Raw genomic sequence first — 17710 nt, forward strand, 5'->3', positions numbered from 1 at the left:
CGTCGATGTCTTCAAGAGGAGAGAGGTCGGAGGCGGCCCGTCCCAGATCCGAGCTCTCGCACGCCCGTCTCTTACCTGTCATCCCGTCGATGAACAGAGAGCATGCGTCGGAGGCTTGCTCTGGCTAGTTTCAAGCTTTCCCACGGCCACTCCTCCATCTAAGCTATCTGGCCACTCAGCCTGGGCGCACAGTCAGTCTCAAGTCAGTCACCGGCCCACGTCTAAGTCCAAGTCCAAGTCTAAGTCAATCCTAAGTCCAAGTGTCCAGTGTAGCCACTCATAGTCTTATACCCGATGCATTTTTGAGGCTCCCATTATGCGAGTGGAGGAATGGGGGTTGGGAGCCCATTTGTCTTGGCTGGTTGCTTTAAACGAAACACTTTTCTATGTAGTAAAGGAGATAAAAAGGAAAAAAACGGAAACACCTCTCAAACTGATCTATCCTCGACACACACACACACACACACACAGTCATATCTATATTTTTATGTTTGCACTCGTACTGGACGGGTGCGTGGGACTTGCTGGCTCGTTGTTAGCAACTCGCCGCAAGCTCGCTGCGCTCGCTTGCGCTTAGGAGCGCTCAGTAGGCCTGTACCTCGGCTCCGACTCGAAGATGGTGCTCGGGTCGAGACGGCCGTGGATGATGTCGTACCAGAGCTGGAGCGAGGACTGGCGGGCCCAGTTCCAGGACGAGTCAAAGGTACGCGCCTTGAGCGGGGAGAAGACGGGGGCAATGCCGTCAATGTAGGCGTCGCCGTGCTCGAGCTTGATGGCGTCGAGCTTGGCCTGGAGCGCCTCGGCCTCGGCCTTGTGGTTCTCGGCCTTCTTCTCGCCGGCACGGCCGTCGCGGTCGAGGTAGCGGTGGAGCAGCTCGATCTCGCGCTCGACGTGCTCGGCCTGCTTGGCGACAAACTTGTCAAACTCCTCGCTGTTCATGACGGCACCGCCGCCACCGCCGCCGCCACCGGCAGCACCGCCGCCAGTCGACAGGGTGATGCCAGAGTACGAGGCGTACGACTGGGCGATCGAGTCGAGGAACGCCTTGGCCTCGGCCTCGGAGCCGAGACGCTTAGGCGGCTCGGAGAGGATACCGAAGAAGAGCGCGGCGTCGGCACGCTGAGGACCAAGACCCCAGGTCTTGTTGAGGTGGTTGCGCGCGGCGGAGATGTTGAAGCCACCAGGGAACTTGGAAGCAATCATACGGTTGGTGAGACCCATGGAGTGCTTGCCCAGGTTGCCGTAGCCAACGGAGAGAGCGGCACCAAGCTCGTCGAGAGGGAGGTCCTCACCCTTCTCCGGGGCGGAAGCGAACTCGGTCTGCAGGTCGCCGAGAATCTCGTTCTGCAGAGTCGACTTGCCGCCAGAAAGCTCCTTGAGCGACTTGGACAGCGGGATGTCGCCGGCCTGCTTCTTGAGCTTCTGCGCAACGATGACACGGACAGTGTCGACGGCCTTGGGGGGAGCGTCCTCGACCTGCTGGGCGGGGCCGGCCGAGGCAGCGGGGGCAGCGACGGGGGCGGCAACGGGCGCAGCAGTGGGGGCGGGGGCGGCCTCCTTGGGGGCCTCGTCGCCACCGGCGGCGGGAGCCTCCTCGGCGGCCTCGTCCTCGAAGGCGTAGTAGACCTCCTTCTGGTTCTTGGCGTGGCAGAGGATGGCGCGCTTGAGGGAGCGAGCACCGTCCTGGGCCTCGTACTTGGCCTTGAGGGTACGGGTAGCCATGCCCGAGAGGACGGGGCCGGGGCCAACCTCGATGAAGCGCTCAAACTTGGCCTTCTGGAAGAGGACGTCCTGGGTCTCGATCCAGCGCACGGGCGAGGCGAACTGGTAGGCGAGACACTCGGTCAGGATGTTGTACGCAAGGCGCTGGCGGTTCTGGGGCGAAGCCCAGGACTCGGACTCCCAGCCCTTGAGAACGGACTCCATGCGAGGCGAGTTGGTCTCGTCGTAGATCTTCTGGACGTACTCCTTGGTAACCTCGAAGGGCTCGGCGATGAGGTTGGGGATGTACTTGTCGACGAGACGGTCGGGGTTGAGGTGCTCCGGGTCGATCTTCTTGATGAGGTAGTTGCGGAACGACAGGACACCGGGCCAGAGGTAGCGCGAGTGGAAGGGAACGTCGATACCAGGGAGGGGGATGGTGGCGTAGCCACGCTCCAGGTTGACCTGGCCGCCGTCCTTCTTCTTCTTCTCCTCCATCATGTCCCAGCAGCCGTTGATGATCTCAGTGAGGTGCTCCTTGAGCTGCTCAACAGACATGGTCTTGGAGAGCTTCTCGAGGTCGATCTTCTGGTGCTTGAGCATGTTGAGGACGTTGGTAAGGGTGGCGAGACCACGGAGCTCACCAGCAGTGACGTACTGCTGGTCGGCGACGTTGAGGTTGACAATCTGGAGCAGAACCTCCTTCTGCTTCGAGATCTGGTCAACGATCTCGCGGAGAGCCGGCTCAGAAAACGACTTGCCAACACGCGAGGGGTTGACAGCCATCATGGCGTACTGAGACTTGCCCTCAGCGTCACGTTTGACAGCGCGCTGCATGGTGATACCACGGAAGAACACGACATCGGACAGGGCCGAGATCGGGAGGACGTCGGCAATCGACGCGAGAGCAGAGTACTCTCCGAGCGAGTGACCGGCGAAGGGAGCGTTCTGGTCGATGAGGCCCTTGGCCTTCATGTCGTCGAACGCGGCCTTCTCGGTAACGACAAGGGCGATCTGAGTGTACTGGGTAGCGAACAGAAGACCCTGGGGGTGCGAGAAGGTGTAGCTCGTGGTGTAGAGGTCGATGTCGCCGAAGAGCGGCTGGGTCTTGACCTGGCCGTTCTCGTCGATCGAGTCGTAGGTGAGCTCCATGTAGCGCTGGCGGATAGCCTGGCCCTTGACACCACCAAAGTGGATGGTAAGCTCCTTGGGGTTGTTCTTGACAATGTCAATGATGGAGAAGCCGTAGGTGGAGGTAAGGTGCGCGTCGGCAGCGTCCCAGACGGCGCGAGCGACCTCGGAGTTGTTGTAGAGCTCCATACCCATTCCAACCTCCTGCGAACCCTGTCCGGTGAAGACGTAGGTGGTAGGGGGCTGGAGAACCTCGGTCTGACCGTCGATGACCTTCTGGCCGTCCTGGTTGAAGGCCTCGACCTTGATCACCTTTTTACCGTCGCGCATAGCGGTGTGGGTAAGCTTGACGTTGATCTCGTCGCCAGGAAGAACCATGCCGACAAAGTTGACGTCGTACGAGAGAACGCGCTCGGGGTGGTTGTCCGCAGCGACAGACTCGACGTACTTGCGGGTAGCGGCCGAAGACCACATGCCGTGGGTGATGGTGCCAGGGAGGTTGGCAAAGTCCGAGAAGTACGGGTTGATGTGGATGGGGTTGAAGTCACCCGAGATCTTGGAGTAGTTCTCGTTCGAGGCCGGGGTGCGGTAGGTGGCGGTGGCGGGGTCGGTGATGAGCGAGTAGCCACCCGACTCGAGAGGGACGGGGAGGCCGACGGCCTTGCCGTGACGCTTGAGGTACTCGACAACGGGGTTACCCTTGGAGTTGTGGGCCTCGTAGTCGACGGTGGCGACCTGGACGAGCTGCTTGGTCTGGCTGCGGATGAACGCAGCACCAGTGACCTTGACGGCCTGGTAGGTCGACTTGTCCTTGAAGGTAAGCTTGGTCTTGACCTTGAAGGTGAGCTCGGTGCCAATGTCAAGGGGAACCGAGTCGTCGTCCCACTCGAACCAGGGCTTGGACTGGAGAACGCCGACCGAGGTAGGCTTGTCGAGCTTGACGACGTAGTCGGGCTCCTCGATGGTCTCGAAGGTGTTCTCGTAGTCGGTGAACTTGCCGCGGTAGAGGAAGGCAGAGTTGACCTCGATGACGGCCTCACCGTCACGGAGAACGTAGCCCTTAACCTTGACGGTCTTGCCGCTGTCAGAGTTGGTGACAGAGGTGACGCGAGCCTCGGTGGTGCAGACGTCGCCGGCCTTGAGGGGCGCGACACCCTCGATGAAGCGGAAGCCGTTCGAGAGGTGGACGAGGTTGATGAGGTCACCGTCAATGGCCTCGGGGAAGATGGTCTTCATGATAGACTGCCAGCCAAGGACAATGGCGTAGTCCATGGGAGCGAGGATCTCGTTGTTGCGAGCGGCCTTGAACTTCTCACCCTGGTTGCCAACAACGTCACAGAAGCGCTGGATGGTGGCGGGGTCGACGGTGGTGGCACCGCAGGTGAAGGTGTTGTCAAGCGGGAGGCTGGGGAGCTTCTCGTTGTCACCGAACCAGAGACGCCAGTAGAAGTCCTTGATGGCCTTGTTGCGGCCCTCCATGACCTCGTGGATGGGAGCGTAGCCCTGCTCGGGCTTGTACTCAAAGGTGAAGGTGAGGGGAACCGACGAGCCGAGGCGCTCCTCGTTGAGCTGCATCGTGATGACGCGGGTCTTTCGGTCGAACGAGAGCTCGACAGCCTTGAAGTCCTTGGGCGAGTTACCGGCGGAGCGGATGGCACCGAAGACCTCAACCTTCTCGGGCTCACCCTCAGCGGGGGTGATGCGAACGGTCTGGTTCTTGCGGGGAGCGAAGATACGACGGAAGGGGTTGGTCGCGTACTTCTTGCCCTGGACAACGTTGGGGGTGGTGAGGGCAGCACGGAGCCACGAGAGCTTGGGGCCAGCAATGCGCTGGAGCCAGTCCTCGACGCGGGGGAGCTTGTCGGTGAGCGAGAGGTAGCGAGCACCACCCTCAACCGACTCCTTGGCGTACATGGTGTGGGCCTGGCTGGGGCGGGCACCGATGTAGTCAAGGGTGGGAACCTTGGACTCATCGTTGTCGTAGTAACGCTCAAGGATGTACTTGGTCAGGAGACCCTCAATGTTGCCGAGGAGGTCGGCGATGGGCTCGTCAACGACCTTGGAGTGCTTGACGGCCATGGGACCCTGGAGGATACAGACACGCTGGGCGTCCTTGTCAAAGACGGCCTCAATGTCCTCGGCAACCCAGAGCGAGTCCTTCTTGAACCAGAACTCGAAGTTGTCATCGAAGACGGGGATGAAGGGAACGGGCTTCTGGAAGGGGCGGCCGGCAATGCTAAGGAAGTAGGCCTTGTCCTCGGCACCGATGAGCTGCTCCTTACCCTTGGTATAGTGGTTGAAGAAGGCGTCAACGGTGGGGATGGGGTCGTCAAGAGCAGAGAAGCTCTGGAGGAGGGACTCCTTGGTGCGGATACCATCAACTCCAGCGAAGCGCTCCTCGACACGGCGGAGCCAGTCACCAGTGAGGTTACGGAGCGAGATGTCGACCCAGCGCTTGTCCGACTCAACATACATGAGCTGGATCATGCGGCGGGTGACCTCCTCGTAGGTCATCTTGGCGAGGTCGTCGACGGCAACACCACCCTTCTTCATGGGGAACCAGGGCTTGTTGAAGTCGGCGTTGAGGCGCTCAATGACGTAGTCCTTCTTGCTCTCGAGCCAAGCCTTGCGCTTGTTACGGGGCAGGTTGAAGACAGTGTCGTCGAACTCGCGCCAGAGCTTGACACCACGAGTAGCAATCTTGTGGATGGGCTCACCAAGCTCGGAGCGGACGGTGAGGATACCACCAGTAGGCTTGTCGTAGGTGCCCTCCCACTCCGAGTCGTCGACACCGGGGGCCTCGACGATGAGCTTCTTGACCTGGGGCGCGGTGTCGGCCTCCTTGGCGACCATGACACGCGAACCGTAGAGAACACCGTCGAAGGGCATGGGCTGCAGGCCGAACTTGGTGGACCAGTCACCACAGATGTAGGGCCAGACGTCCTCAGCACCACCGAAACCGGATCCAGCAATGAGCGAGATGTTGGGGCACTTGCGGATCGACGAGTAGGTGGAGATGATAGGCTGGTGGAAGTCCTCAGCCGAGTGGTGACCACCGGCACGGCCACCAGTCCACTGGAGGATGATGGGGAAGTCGGGGTTGGCACGGGCAATGTTGACAACCTGACGGATACCCTCAGTCGATCCGGGCTTGAAGGCAATGTGCTTCAGGCCAGCGTTCTTGATGTTGGTGATGATCTCGGTAGCCTTGTCCGAGCTGGGGATACCAGCAGCGATACAGAAGCCCTCAATGGGGAGACCCTCGCGGCGCATCTCCTGGAGGAGGGGGTACTGGAAGGTGAACTGGGGCTGGTTGATGTACAGCGCGTTCACCGTGATACCGAGACCGGGCTTGTTGCGGCGCATAAGCTCGTCAACCTTGGCACGGAGAATGAAGGGGGCGAAGTGACCACCACCAGCAAGCTCAATGTGGTAGCCAGCGTTGAGAGTGGCCGAAACAAGGTTGGCACCGACAGTGGTGGGGGTCATACCCGGGACCATGATAGGGGGCTTGCCGAGAAGACGCGAGAAGGGGGTGTCAATGTTGATCTTGCCGTCAAGAGTCTTAACGAGACGGGGGTGGTACTCGCGCTGCCAAGCGGGCTCGGAGCGAACCTTGTTGGCATCGTAGAACTCGGCAGCGGCAGCGCCCTTCTCGCCAATAACGATAGTGCGAACGCCGCGGCCCTCAGTGACACGGGAGACGAGGAATCCGACACCAGAGTTGCCTCCGGGGCCGAAGTCGACGGCGTGGGTAGCGGTCGACGGGAAGTTGCAAGCCTTAGCCCAGTGGATGTGCTTGGTGAAGATCTGGTCAAGAGCGCTCTCGGCAATCGAGCCGGCGGTCTTGCGCATGTCAGAGCCTGAGATAACGTTAGCGGAAGCAATCTCGGCTAATTTTGAAAAGTGGGGTCATTGCACCCAGGAGATGACTTACCGTCCTCGGTGTTGTAAACGGGGATGGCGAGCTCGGAAGCGGACCAGTCGTCCGAGAAGTCGTTCTTCAGGAGACGCTCAGTGCAGCCCTGGAGGTAGTCCGAGTGGTAGGGGACGTTGATGGGCAGGAAGCGGATGTTGAAAACAGCCTTGCGCTTCGAGAAGGGAATGCGGCCCTGGTCGAGACCGGCGGGGGCCATGACCTTGCGGAGGGCGGTAGCGAGACCGTAGAGCGACTTGGGGGGACCAGTAACAATGAACATGGTCGCGGCGTTGAAGAGCGAGATGCCGACCTTGGCGTTCTCGGGAAGGAAGGCGTTGACCTTCTCGATGTGGCCCTCGAGGGCCTTGCGGCTCAAGCCGTTAACGGCGAGCATAGGGGTGGGGGTGCCCTCGTTGTTGGCAGTGGTGTCGGCAATGATCTCGGGCTCAATGGCAACGATGGGGAAGGCCTCCTGACCACGGAGACCGATGAAGAACAGCAGGCGGACGGCCTTGGCAATGTTAGCCTCGAGCGACTCCCACGAGTCGGAGGCAGCGACAGCAATGGCCGAAACGAGACCCTGCGAGTGGCCCGTAGCACCGCCGAAGAGCGAGCGAAGCTCTCCGGGGTTAACGTCAGCCACCTTGCCGGCGATCCAGTACTGGGTGAGCTGGGTGGTGCCGATCAGGGGGAGCGACAGGGGGATCGAGGCGAGGTACTCGGTGGTGGGGCGGGCAGCGGTGCCGCGGAGCCAGCCGATGAGGTCAAGACCCTGCGAGTAGTAGGGGAAGCCGTCGGCGTCGGCCTTCTGGGCGAGCGGGACGAGAACCTGCTCGGTGAGCTTCTCGAGGTACTCCTCGACGAAGGGGCGGTAGACGTTGAAGAGCGACTGGAGCTCGTCGAAGTAGGTCTGTAACACAAAGTTAGCCGAGATCCCCAAATATCACGAAATCTGCTGTGACTCACCTCGTTGACACCCTGTCCACCGAAAAGGGCGTAGAGCTCGGCCTCACCCTGCTTGGCGGCCTCGAGGAGGGCAGCGGGGTGGGCAATCTTGACGGCAGAGTCGCCGAGAGCCTTGCGGAGAGCCGCGAAAGCCTTGAAGTAGGCGGTCAGGACCTCAGCGCGGACCTCGGGCTGGTAGTCCTGAACGAGCGAGAGAACGTTCTCGGAGCTCAGGAAGAGCTCGTTGAAGCGCTCGTAGGTCGCAAGGAGGACCTGGACGAGCTCATCGGAAGGCTCAGAAGCGACCTTGTCGGCAACGAACGAGAGGAAACGAGCGAGGAGCTTGACCTGGGGCTCGTTGGTGGGCTCGGCGGCCACGGCGTCCTCGTCGTCCTCGTCGACGGGGGCGGGAACATCGTCGTCGGCGATGCGAGAGTCGTGGAACTCCTGGGCGGCGACCTCAGAGGCAACCCAGGCGGAGAGGGGGGAGGCGGGGACGAGGATGTGAACGCGAGCTGCAGGCGAGTGCAGAACGAGGGGCGGGTGGGAGGGGGACCGCTGAAGAGGGACGCCATGCTGGGCGGTTGGACTTGCGGCAGTCCCAAACTTGTGGATAAGAAGAAGAGGGAAGGGGGAGGGGGGGAAGGCGCGGTGACGACGGAAATCTAGAGGGTGCCGCGCTTGGTTCGTTTGGTCGAGAGGAGAGGAGAGAGGAGGAGGGTTAGAGAGGATGGGAGATGGGAGAGAGAGAGAGATAGAGGGAGATGGCAAAGAGATACCACCCTTGGTCTAAAGATAAAGGGAGATGGAGAAAGAGGGAGAAGGGTGCGTAGGAGGCTATGACTTTCTTTTGGGTAGCGAGGGCGGGGTGATTGACGGGGGAGAGGGCCGAGCCGCGGTGTGCGGTTGTGCAGTGGTGTGCTGCAGTGGTCGGTGGTGGTCGGTAGGTGGTGGACGGGTTGGTTGCCCCAACTGGGACTCGGGGGCTTTGGATTGGATTTCTCCTGTCCCCAGTGGTTTGCAGCGGTCGCGATTTCTGGTGGTGGGGAGTGTGGGGTACAGGGCCTGCAGGGCGAAATCAGGGGCGGCAGGGCGACAGGGTCCAGAGATAGGCGGACTCTCCTCGCCACGTGGCCCAGACAAAAACCCCAACGTTTGAGCGGTGGGAACCGCCCGCGTATGTGAGTGAGTGCCGACGGATCGGTCGGTGCGCGGTGCAGCAGTCGGTGCATCGGTGCAGTAGGTGCACGTCGGCATCCCAACTTTTTCAGGTCCCTCCCCCTTATCCTTCCATCGCGCACCCCTCCCTCCGCATGAGATGGGAAGCAGTGAGCAACAAATAAATCCATGTGCACATACGCCCAAATGCACACAGTGCACGGCTTTAATCCCGATCTGACCCCCCCTATCCTCACATGGCACATGCGGCATTGTTCAGCAACAACGCCATGCACAAGACAAGTACGCAAGCGTGTGGATGGATGGTGCACGAAACACGTAGATGGCCGCTGGGCATGGCGAGCGGTGGCCGCCAAGTGGCCTATGGCCTATCGCGGTTTGATAATTTTATCTTTGGGGTTTCATAGTGGGTTGACCCGAGAGTTCCGCTTTTCTGGCAGAAGCAATTTGCTATCAGCTAATCCTATTACCCAATACAGCCATTGAAATCCGCGCTAGTAGTCACTCCCTCCTGGCCTTCCTTGCAACGTGCATCGCAGATCGCGCACGTCGCCCGCCCCGCGCCGCCCGGAAAAGGCACAATCTCATTAAATACAAATTCGCGGTGATCAATGATCTCACATTCCATCTGACTGCGATGCATCGCTGACTGTTGTTGACGTGGTGGCCCCTACTCAAGTACACTCAGCCATGCCAGCCAGCCAGCCAATGCAGCCACCGACGCACTCGTCGTCACCCGTGACCCGTTCACCATGCATGCATGCTATCCATGCTCCACCTGGTATTTGCCACCACCTGCACAGCCAGCCTGCCGGTTCTCGCAGGTGCTACGTAGGTCTTAACGCCATGCTGTCCTCGCGCCGTTCGACGGCAGGTCCCTTTGCCCTCATGGAGCGAGAGCCAAAAAACTCGTCCAAGTGCGGCATGGCAACGGGTCGGGAGCAGTGCGTGAGATGTGATGCGATGATGCGAATCAGGCATCAGGTGATGGAAAGGGATTGTTCCCAGCCCAGCCCATACCTGCTGGGGTTGGCAGCCTAGAAACTCAGGCACCCCGCCCCCGAAAGACCCAGTTGACCAGCGAGACAGGCGAGGTTCACCCGCCAGCCGCCAGAATCGCCTGGTCGGAAAGGGAAGGCGCGGCGGCGTCGGCGGCGCTTCGGCGCAACGGACAGCAGCACACCTGTACCTGCACAGAGAGAGAAAAAAAAATCAGAGCGATGTGGAGGGGTGGAGGCGAGACGAGACCGACAGGTACGCGACGTGCCTGACTTGGGCTGGCTGGGCGGAGGGGAAGCAGGACGACAGGTCACCGCTCGCGGTACGCTACGCAGGCGATCAAGTGCGAAACACGATAGATTTGCATCCCAGGGGTTTTGACAGGCGCAAGGGCGGACTTTCAGGGTCCACTCGGCACTTTTGCCCCATTATCACTGTCACGGAACCTTCCTCGCGTGGCCCAGTGTGGGGTGGGGTTGGGTTATCTCTGCCCCATAGCTTCAGCAGCCAGTAGAGAATCCGACCGATGGCGACCACCGTCGAGGCACTACTGCTGCTGCTACCTCCAGGCCGTCAAACCCGCAGCCGTCGTCACTCGCTGACACCTCCTCAAAGTAAACCCACATCCCCCTCCTCTTCCATCTCCCCAATCTCCTCGCCGTCGCTAGTCTTGTTATCTGTTCACATCCCAAGACCCGGCTCACCCTTTCTTCTTCATCTCTATCTCTCTCCCTTCCCTCAACCAAAGAGTCGCCCTTCCTCCCCCCTCCGCCCCCTCCTGACTCCTCCTCTCTCCCTCTCCCGACTTTTCTGACAGCCAACGCCCACTGTCTCTCCTCAACTTCTCCCTCCCCTTTCTCTCCTCTCTGATCAAGTCGGCGACCTGCCAATCTCGCAGCCATGTCCGCCGACGCCGACTATGTGCGCCGTGAGCTCACGTCGCGCTGCATTGCCATCGTAAGTAAACCGCCAAGGCGCCCATCGCGCAGAGCAGTCTAGCAATCGAATCACGGACGCTGACAACCGTTTCAGATGAACCGTGCAGACCCCGCGCTCATCGAGTGAGTAACTAGAGGCGCAACGAAGCGCCCTCCACCTCGTAAGCCAGCCGAAATCTGACGTTCCCAGCTACATGAAGTACCACATCGACAATGTTGATGTTACCAAGGGCCCCAACTACGAGAAGGCTAAGAAGTTCGGTCAGATCCTTCTCGAGAACTGTGAGTAGCTGAGAAACGCCGCAAGCGGAATAGCTAGCTAACGAGTGTGCAGGTCTCGAGGTTGCCGACAAGCCCCCCGTTTACCGCGATGTCGCCCTCCCCACTGCTCCCCACACCGAGGTCTCCCAGAAGGGTGACATTCAGTACTCTGAGATCCCCCGCCAGCACGTCCGTAAGCTCGAGAGCTACGTCAAGGAGATGGCCAACGGCGGTGAGGTTGAGGCTCAGGTCAACCTTGAGAAGGCTCAGGCCGACATTGAGAAGCTCTGGGAGCTCGTGAACGCCCAGCCCTCCATCACCAGCGCTCAGAAGTCCGCTATCCGTAACATGTACTCTGAGGTTATCAAGTCGCTCGGCCAGCAGGCCTCTTCCGCCGCTTCCAAGGACCCCCTTGAGCGCGCCAAGGGCCCCAAGGCCCGCCGTGACTCCTCGCAGTTCCTCCGCCCCCAGGTCGAGGACCGCACCGAGGTCGACGACGAGCACCTTCCCTTCCTCCACCTCAAGAGGAAGACCGGAACCGCCTGGGCTTACTCCAACAAGCTCACCAACATCTACTTTGACGTCCTGACTGAGATTGCCTCGTCTGGTGTCACTTACGCCAAGAAGGCCGCCCTCCTCACCGGTGTCGGCAAGGGCTCTATCGGTGTTGAGATCCTCAAGGGTCTCCTCTCTGGCGGTGCCACCTGTATCGTCACCACCTCGCGCTACAGCCGCGACACTGTCGACTACTACAAGAACATCTTCCACGAGGTCGGCTCCAAGGGCTCCAAGCTGATTGTCGTCCCCTTCAACGGTGCCTCCAAGCAGGACGTTGAGGCTCTCGTCGACTACATCTACTCCGACCTCGGCGTCGACCTTGACTACATTGTCCCCTTCGCCGCTCTTCCCGAGAACGGCCGTGAGATCGACGGTCTTGACGACCGCTCTGAGCTTGCTCACCGTCTCATGTTGACCAACCTCCTCCGTCTTCTCGGTGCCGTCAAGGCCAAGAAGGCTGCCCGCAAGTTCGTTACCCGCCCCACCCAGGTTGTCCTTCCCCTCTCGCCCAACCACGGTGTTTTCGGTAACGACGGTCTCTACGCCGAGTCCAAGATCTCGCTCGAGACCCTCTTCAACCGTTGGGCTTCCGAGTCCTGGGGCGAGTACCTCTGTATCGCCGGTGCCGTCATTGGCTGGACCCGTGGTACTGGTCTCATGAGCGCCACCAACTTTGTCGCTGAGGGCCTTGAGAAGCTCGGTGTTCGCACTTTCTCGGCCAAGGAGATGGCTTTCAACATTCTCGGTTTGATGCACCCTCTCCTCTTCGACATCACCCAGATCGAGCCCATCTGGGCCGACCTTAACGGTGGCATGGACCGCGTTGCCGGTCTCGCCGACGTCATGACCTCGATCCGTCTTGACATTAACAAGATTGCCGACCTCCGCAAGGCCATCGCCCTCGACAACGGTGCCGACTTCCGTGTCACCAACGGCGCTGACGCTGAGCGCCTTCACCAGAAGGTTTCCATTGCTCCTCGCGCCAACTTCAACTTTGACTTCCCCAAGATTGAGGAGGACGACGTTCTCAAGGAGCTCAACCACCTCCAGGGTCTCATTGACCTTGACAAGGTCATTGTCTGTACCGGTTTCGCCGAGGTTGGCCCTTGGGGCTCTTCGCGTACCCGTTGGGAGATGGAGGCCCGCGGTGAGTTCACCATCGAGGGCTGCATTGAGCTCGCCTGGATGATGGGCTACATCAAGTACCTCGACGGCAAGCTCAAGGACGGCAAGGCCTACGTCGGCTGGGTCGACGCCAAGTCTGGAGAGCCCGTTGACGACAAGGACGTCCGCTCCAAGTACGAGAAGGAGATTCTCGAGCACACTGGTATCCGTCTCATCGAGCCCGAGCTCTTCCACGGCTACGACCCCGAGCGCAAGGGCTTCACCCAGGAGGTTGAGCTCTCGCACGACCTCGAGCCCCTCGAGGTCTCTGCCGACGACGCCGCCAAGTTCAAGCGTGAGCAGGGCGACAACGTCGACATCTGGGCCCAGGAGTCTGGCGAGTGGTTCGTCAAGTTCAAGAAGGGTGCCCGTGTCCTTCTCCCCAAGGCCGTCAAGTTTGACCGTGTTGTCGCCGGCCAGCTCCCCACTGGCTGGGACGCCAAGCGCTACGGTCTCCCCGAGGACATCATTGCCCAGACCGACCGCACTGCCCTCTGGGCCCTCGTCTCCGTCATGGAGGCTCTCATCATGTCGGGTGTCACCGACCCCTACGAGATCTACAAGCACGTCCACCCCTCTGAGGTTGGTACTTCGCTCGGTTCCGGTATGGGTGGTATGGCCTCGCTCTCGCAGATGTTCAAGGACCGTCGCGAGGAGAAGGACGTCCAGAAGGACATTCTCCAGGAGACCTTCATCAACACTGTCGCTGGTTGGGTCAACCTGCTCCTCATGTCCGCCTCGGGTCCCGTCAAGATCCCCGTCGGTGCGTGTGCCACTGCCCTGCAGTCCGTTGAGATTGCCTGCGACTCGATCCTCGGCGGCAAGGCCAAGGTCATGATTGCTGGTGGTTTCGACGACTTCTCCGAGGAGGGCTCGTACGAGTTCGCCAACATGAAGGCCACCTCGAACGCCGAGTCCGAGTTTGCCAACGGCCGTGAGCCCAACGAGTTCTCGCGCCCCATGACCTCGACCCGTGCTGGATTCATGGAGTCGCAGGGATGCGGTGTCCACGTTCTCATGAGCGCCAAGACTGCCCTCGAGATGGGTGCCTCCATCCAGGGTATCGTCGCCTACTCGTCGACCCACACCGACAAGGCTGGTCGTTCCGTCCCCGCCCCCGGCCGTGGTGTCCTCTCCACTGCCCGCGAGGTCAACCCCGCCCGCGCCCTTCCCATCCTCGACGTCAAGTACCGTGCTCGTCAGCTCGCCTTCCGCCGCAACCAGATTGCTCAGTGGATGGAGAACGAGATTGACTTTGTCCGCGACGAGCTCGCCGCCTCTGGCGAGTCGACCGACGGCGAAGCGTTCAAGGAGCGCGTCGCCCTCATCGAGTCCGAGGCCAAGCGCCAGGAGAAGGACGCTCTTGCCACTTTTGGTATGCTCGAGGGTTCTGACCCCTCGATCGCTCCCCTCCGCCGTGCCCTCGCCGTCTGGGGTCTTGACGCCGACTCGGTCGGTGTCATCTCGTGCCACGGTACCTCGACCAAGGCCAACGACAAGAACGAGTCTGGTGTCTACAACCTCCAGTTCGAGCAGCTCGGCCGCACCAAGGGTAACGCCGTCCCCGTCATCACCCAGAAGTACCTCACTGGTCACCCCAAGGGTGGTGCCGCCGCGTGGATGTTCAACGGTATGCTGCAGACGATCAACTCTGCCCTTGTCCCCGGCAACCGCAACGCCGACAACATCTCGGAGGAGCTCCTCGCTTTCCCGTACCTGTTCTACCCGTCCAAGTCGATCCAGCACACGCGTCTCGAGGCTGGTCTCCTGACCTCGTTCGGTTTCGGCCAGGTCGGTGGCCAGGCCGCGATCCTGCACCCGCGTTACCTCTACGCCTCGCTTGAGCCCTCGCAGCTCAAGGAGTACAAGGAGAAGCGCCGCGAGCGTGAGCTCGACTCGTACACGCGTCTCTCGCAGGCGTTCGTCGAGAACAACCTCGTCCAGATCAAGGACGCTCCTCCGTACACGCCCGAGCTCGAGGGACCCGTTCTCCTCAACCCGCTCGCCCGCGCCACCCCGACCGCGAAGGGCAGCTACGCGTTCCAGGGCAAGCTCCCCTCGTCGATCCCGGCGCAGCACGAGCACGCCGAGACGGTGAAGAAGCTCCTGAAGCACCAGAAGTCGACCGCCGGCGTCGGCGTCGACACCGAGCTCATCTCTGCCGTGCCGACAAGCGAGACGTTCCGCATGCGCAACTTCACCCCCGACGAGATCATGTACTGCTCCAAGGCGCCCGACGTCGATGCGTCCTTCGCGGGCCGCTGGGCCGCCAAGGAGGCCGTCTTCAAGGCCCTCGGCGTGCCTTCCAAGGGCGCCGGCGCGGCCATGAAGGACATTGAGATCGTCGCGTCCGAGACTGGACCCCAGGTCCGTCTCGCCGGCGACGCCGCCAAGGCCGCGGGAGGCAAGAAGATCGAGGTGTCTATTTCGCACTCGGACTCGTCGGCTATTGCGTTTGCTGTGGCTCAGTAGACGAGCGAAGCGAGTCTACGCGCGAGGCCCAGGCCCATGGCCGAGCGCATGCAGGCGTAGCGAGGCTGGGCTATGCCGAGCCTGGCTGAGTCTGACTGAGCAGGCCAAAGGCCAACCCTGCCGGAACACATCCCAGTGTAACCGGCCCATAAAAACATAATTATAGAGAATTCTCCGTTTGTTGTTGAGAAGAGACGAGTCTGAGAGTTGATCGGTTTTTATTTTCAGTTTTATTTCGTTCAAAGTTTAACCCCCACCCACCCCCATATATAGAGATTAGGAATGAACATGTGCATTTGTGGACTGTGGCCGAGCGGAGCGAGGCTTGAGCTGTGAGGAGAGGGGATAGGGATGTGGCGCAGTGGCTAGGACAGAAGGGAGAGGTTGTCTAGCCTGGATTGGGACAGTAGTGGCTCGGGTTCTCGGATGGTCTCGGTGTGGTGTCTGAATGGAGAGTGAAAGTCATGGCGCAAGCAGGGCACTAATGACATGCAACTATGTAAGGACGTCTCGCAGTGGATTTGGTGGTGTCTGTATGGAAGATTGAGGATGGGTAGTGGAAAATGCAAGTGAGAATGGTCAATAATGGTAGGTAAGGATTAAGACAGAAATGGATTATAGAACTGTGTGGCCCGCTCTTCGACTCGATGTGTCGTCTATGATTGTCGTTGGGTATGATGTTATTCGCGCCTCGCTCCTCCCCAGGATCCTCCCCTATTGCCTCCTCTCGCCTTCAGCCTTCAGCCTTCGGCCTTCGGGGCCTCGCGACCCCTCTTCGCTCAGCCGCTCGAGCTCGACTTACAGCTTAGAGAAGGATCCCACCCTCCTCCCCCCTCGCCACGAGACCTCTCCACTCCCTGCGCCAATTCGTGATCTGCTCCCGTACGCCGTTGGAGTGGAGCACCCTCCGCATCCAGTCGAGGTACGCGTCCTCGTCCTCGAGCACAAAGTAGCTCGACAACAAACTCAATATGCTCTCGAAGTTGGCGTTCTTGTGCGCCAGCAGCGGCCGGTACGCCCACAACAGCCCCAGCACCGCGAGCACCATGACGTCGTACCCGTCCAGAAACAGGGCGTCCCACAGGCGCAGCTGCGTGTTGAAGGGCACCACGTTGACGAAGAGCGTGATGTAGATCTTGGCGCCCCATGCACTCGAGCTGATCATGTTGCGCTGGAAGGAGGCGTACACGTCCGGCATCAGGTGCTCCAATAGGCGCTCTTGCACGTAGAATGTCTCGAGCAGGCCCGGGAAGCCCGGCGCAAAGATACCGTGCATGTCGTACAGGTCGTGCAGACGGACCAGGAGCGTGTATGCGCGCTGCTCGTTAGCTAGAGCGTGGAACCATGAAGCTCACCTCGGGCGCAAAGTAGCACAGCAGCGTGGCCGCCACACTGCCCATGCCCTGGCAGTATCCGCACGTCCCGCACGTCTGGGAGAAGGCGTGGAGGACATGGAAGAGGGCGCGTTGTCCGTGTCCGAATCTCGTCTTGAAGAGCGCATGTCCCGAGATAGTCCGAGGCACGTCGAGGTCGATCTGCACGTCGTTCGTCGACGGCTGCTCCTTCCGCACGGCATAGTCGTTCTCGAGCGCCTCGGCTGGTTGTTTCCGAGACGCCCTTGCTGCGCGCTGTTCGGCCAGCGTCCACCAGGCCGCCATCCGCCACCGATCGGGGATGCCCTTGTAGATACGTGTCGGATGCTTGGCGCCGTCGGTACTTGACCAGCGCCACTGCGTCACGTTTCCGCCCGTGTCGCGCTTGTCCACGCTCATCATCTGGAGCCACTTCATCACGCGCTCCTCCTCCTTCTTCTTGGCACGCGTGCGGTCGACCCCTGACGGTCCGTTTGGCGGCGGGACGGTAGGAGATGGCGGTTGCCCCGTTGATGCTGGGGGAGGTGGCGGAGGAGGCTGCTTGGATGGCTTCGTACCCGCCTTCACCTTCAGGCGCGGCACCTTGCTGAACGGAGACGACGGGACGAGCACCAGTCGCCCCTCGGCGCGCGACTGGGCGGGGACATCGACAAACCCGTACCGATCAAGCGAGGCCAGGAAGTTGCGCTCCTGCTCAGAGATCTCGCCGGGCTCATCCGGGAATACCATCGTCACGCGCCCCGCGTTGCTGGCCCCGCCTCGTGTTCGCTCAACTCCCTCGTCCCACCCGTCGCCGTACACGCCCTCGACCTCTAATCGAGCATCTGTTGTCAGCTCAGAAAGCCGTCGTTGATAGCTGCACTCACAAGTTGATCGCACATGGAAGGCCTCATCGTCTTCTCCGGGATATTGGGAGCTGACGAGCGAGGCTTGTGAGAGACTCATGCTATGGTCTCCAGCACTTGAAGGGCTAGCGGGAGGTCCGTTCCTAGGTACGCGCCCATTAAGCCGTGCTATGGAAGGGTGGACTGGTGCTGAGCCCGGCGGAGACGCTTGCGGCGGGGACAATC

At 60.7% G+C, this 17710-nt stretch overlaps 2 protein-coding genes across 2 annotated transcripts; one reads left to right on the forward strand and one right to left on the reverse strand.

The window, feature by feature from the left end:
- Positions 1–573: 573 nt before the first annotated feature.
- Positions 574–8953, reverse strand: A1Q1_06630 (fatty acid synthase beta subunit; the record flags this gene model as incomplete). The annotated part of the gene is made up of 4 exons (XM_014327679.1): positions 574–6725; positions 6770–7661; positions 7718–8285; positions 8574–8953. 4 exons carry the CDS (start codon positions 8951–8953, stop codon positions 574–576), a joined length of 7992 nt encoding a protein of 2663 aa, XP_014183154.1.
- Positions 8954–10774: 1821 nt separating this feature from the next.
- A1Q1_06631 (fatty-acid synthase complex protein) lies at positions 10775–15267 on the forward strand (the record flags this gene model as incomplete). Its single annotated transcript, XM_014327680.1, has 4 exons — positions 10775–10831; positions 10907–10935; positions 11003–11094; positions 11147–15267. 4 exons carry the CDS (start codon positions 10775–10777, stop codon positions 15265–15267), a joined length of 4299 nt encoding a protein of 1432 aa, XP_014183155.1.
- Between the last annotated feature and the right edge of the window lie 2443 nt (positions 15268–17710).

This window comes from Trichosporon asahii (assembly GCF_000293215.1).
Source record: "Trichosporon asahii var. asahii CBS 2479 unplaced genomic scaffold scaffold00008, whole genome shotgun sequence".
In the NCBI taxonomy this organism is placed as follows: domain Eukaryota; kingdom Fungi; phylum Basidiomycota; class Tremellomycetes; order Trichosporonales; family Trichosporonaceae; genus Trichosporon; species Trichosporon asahii.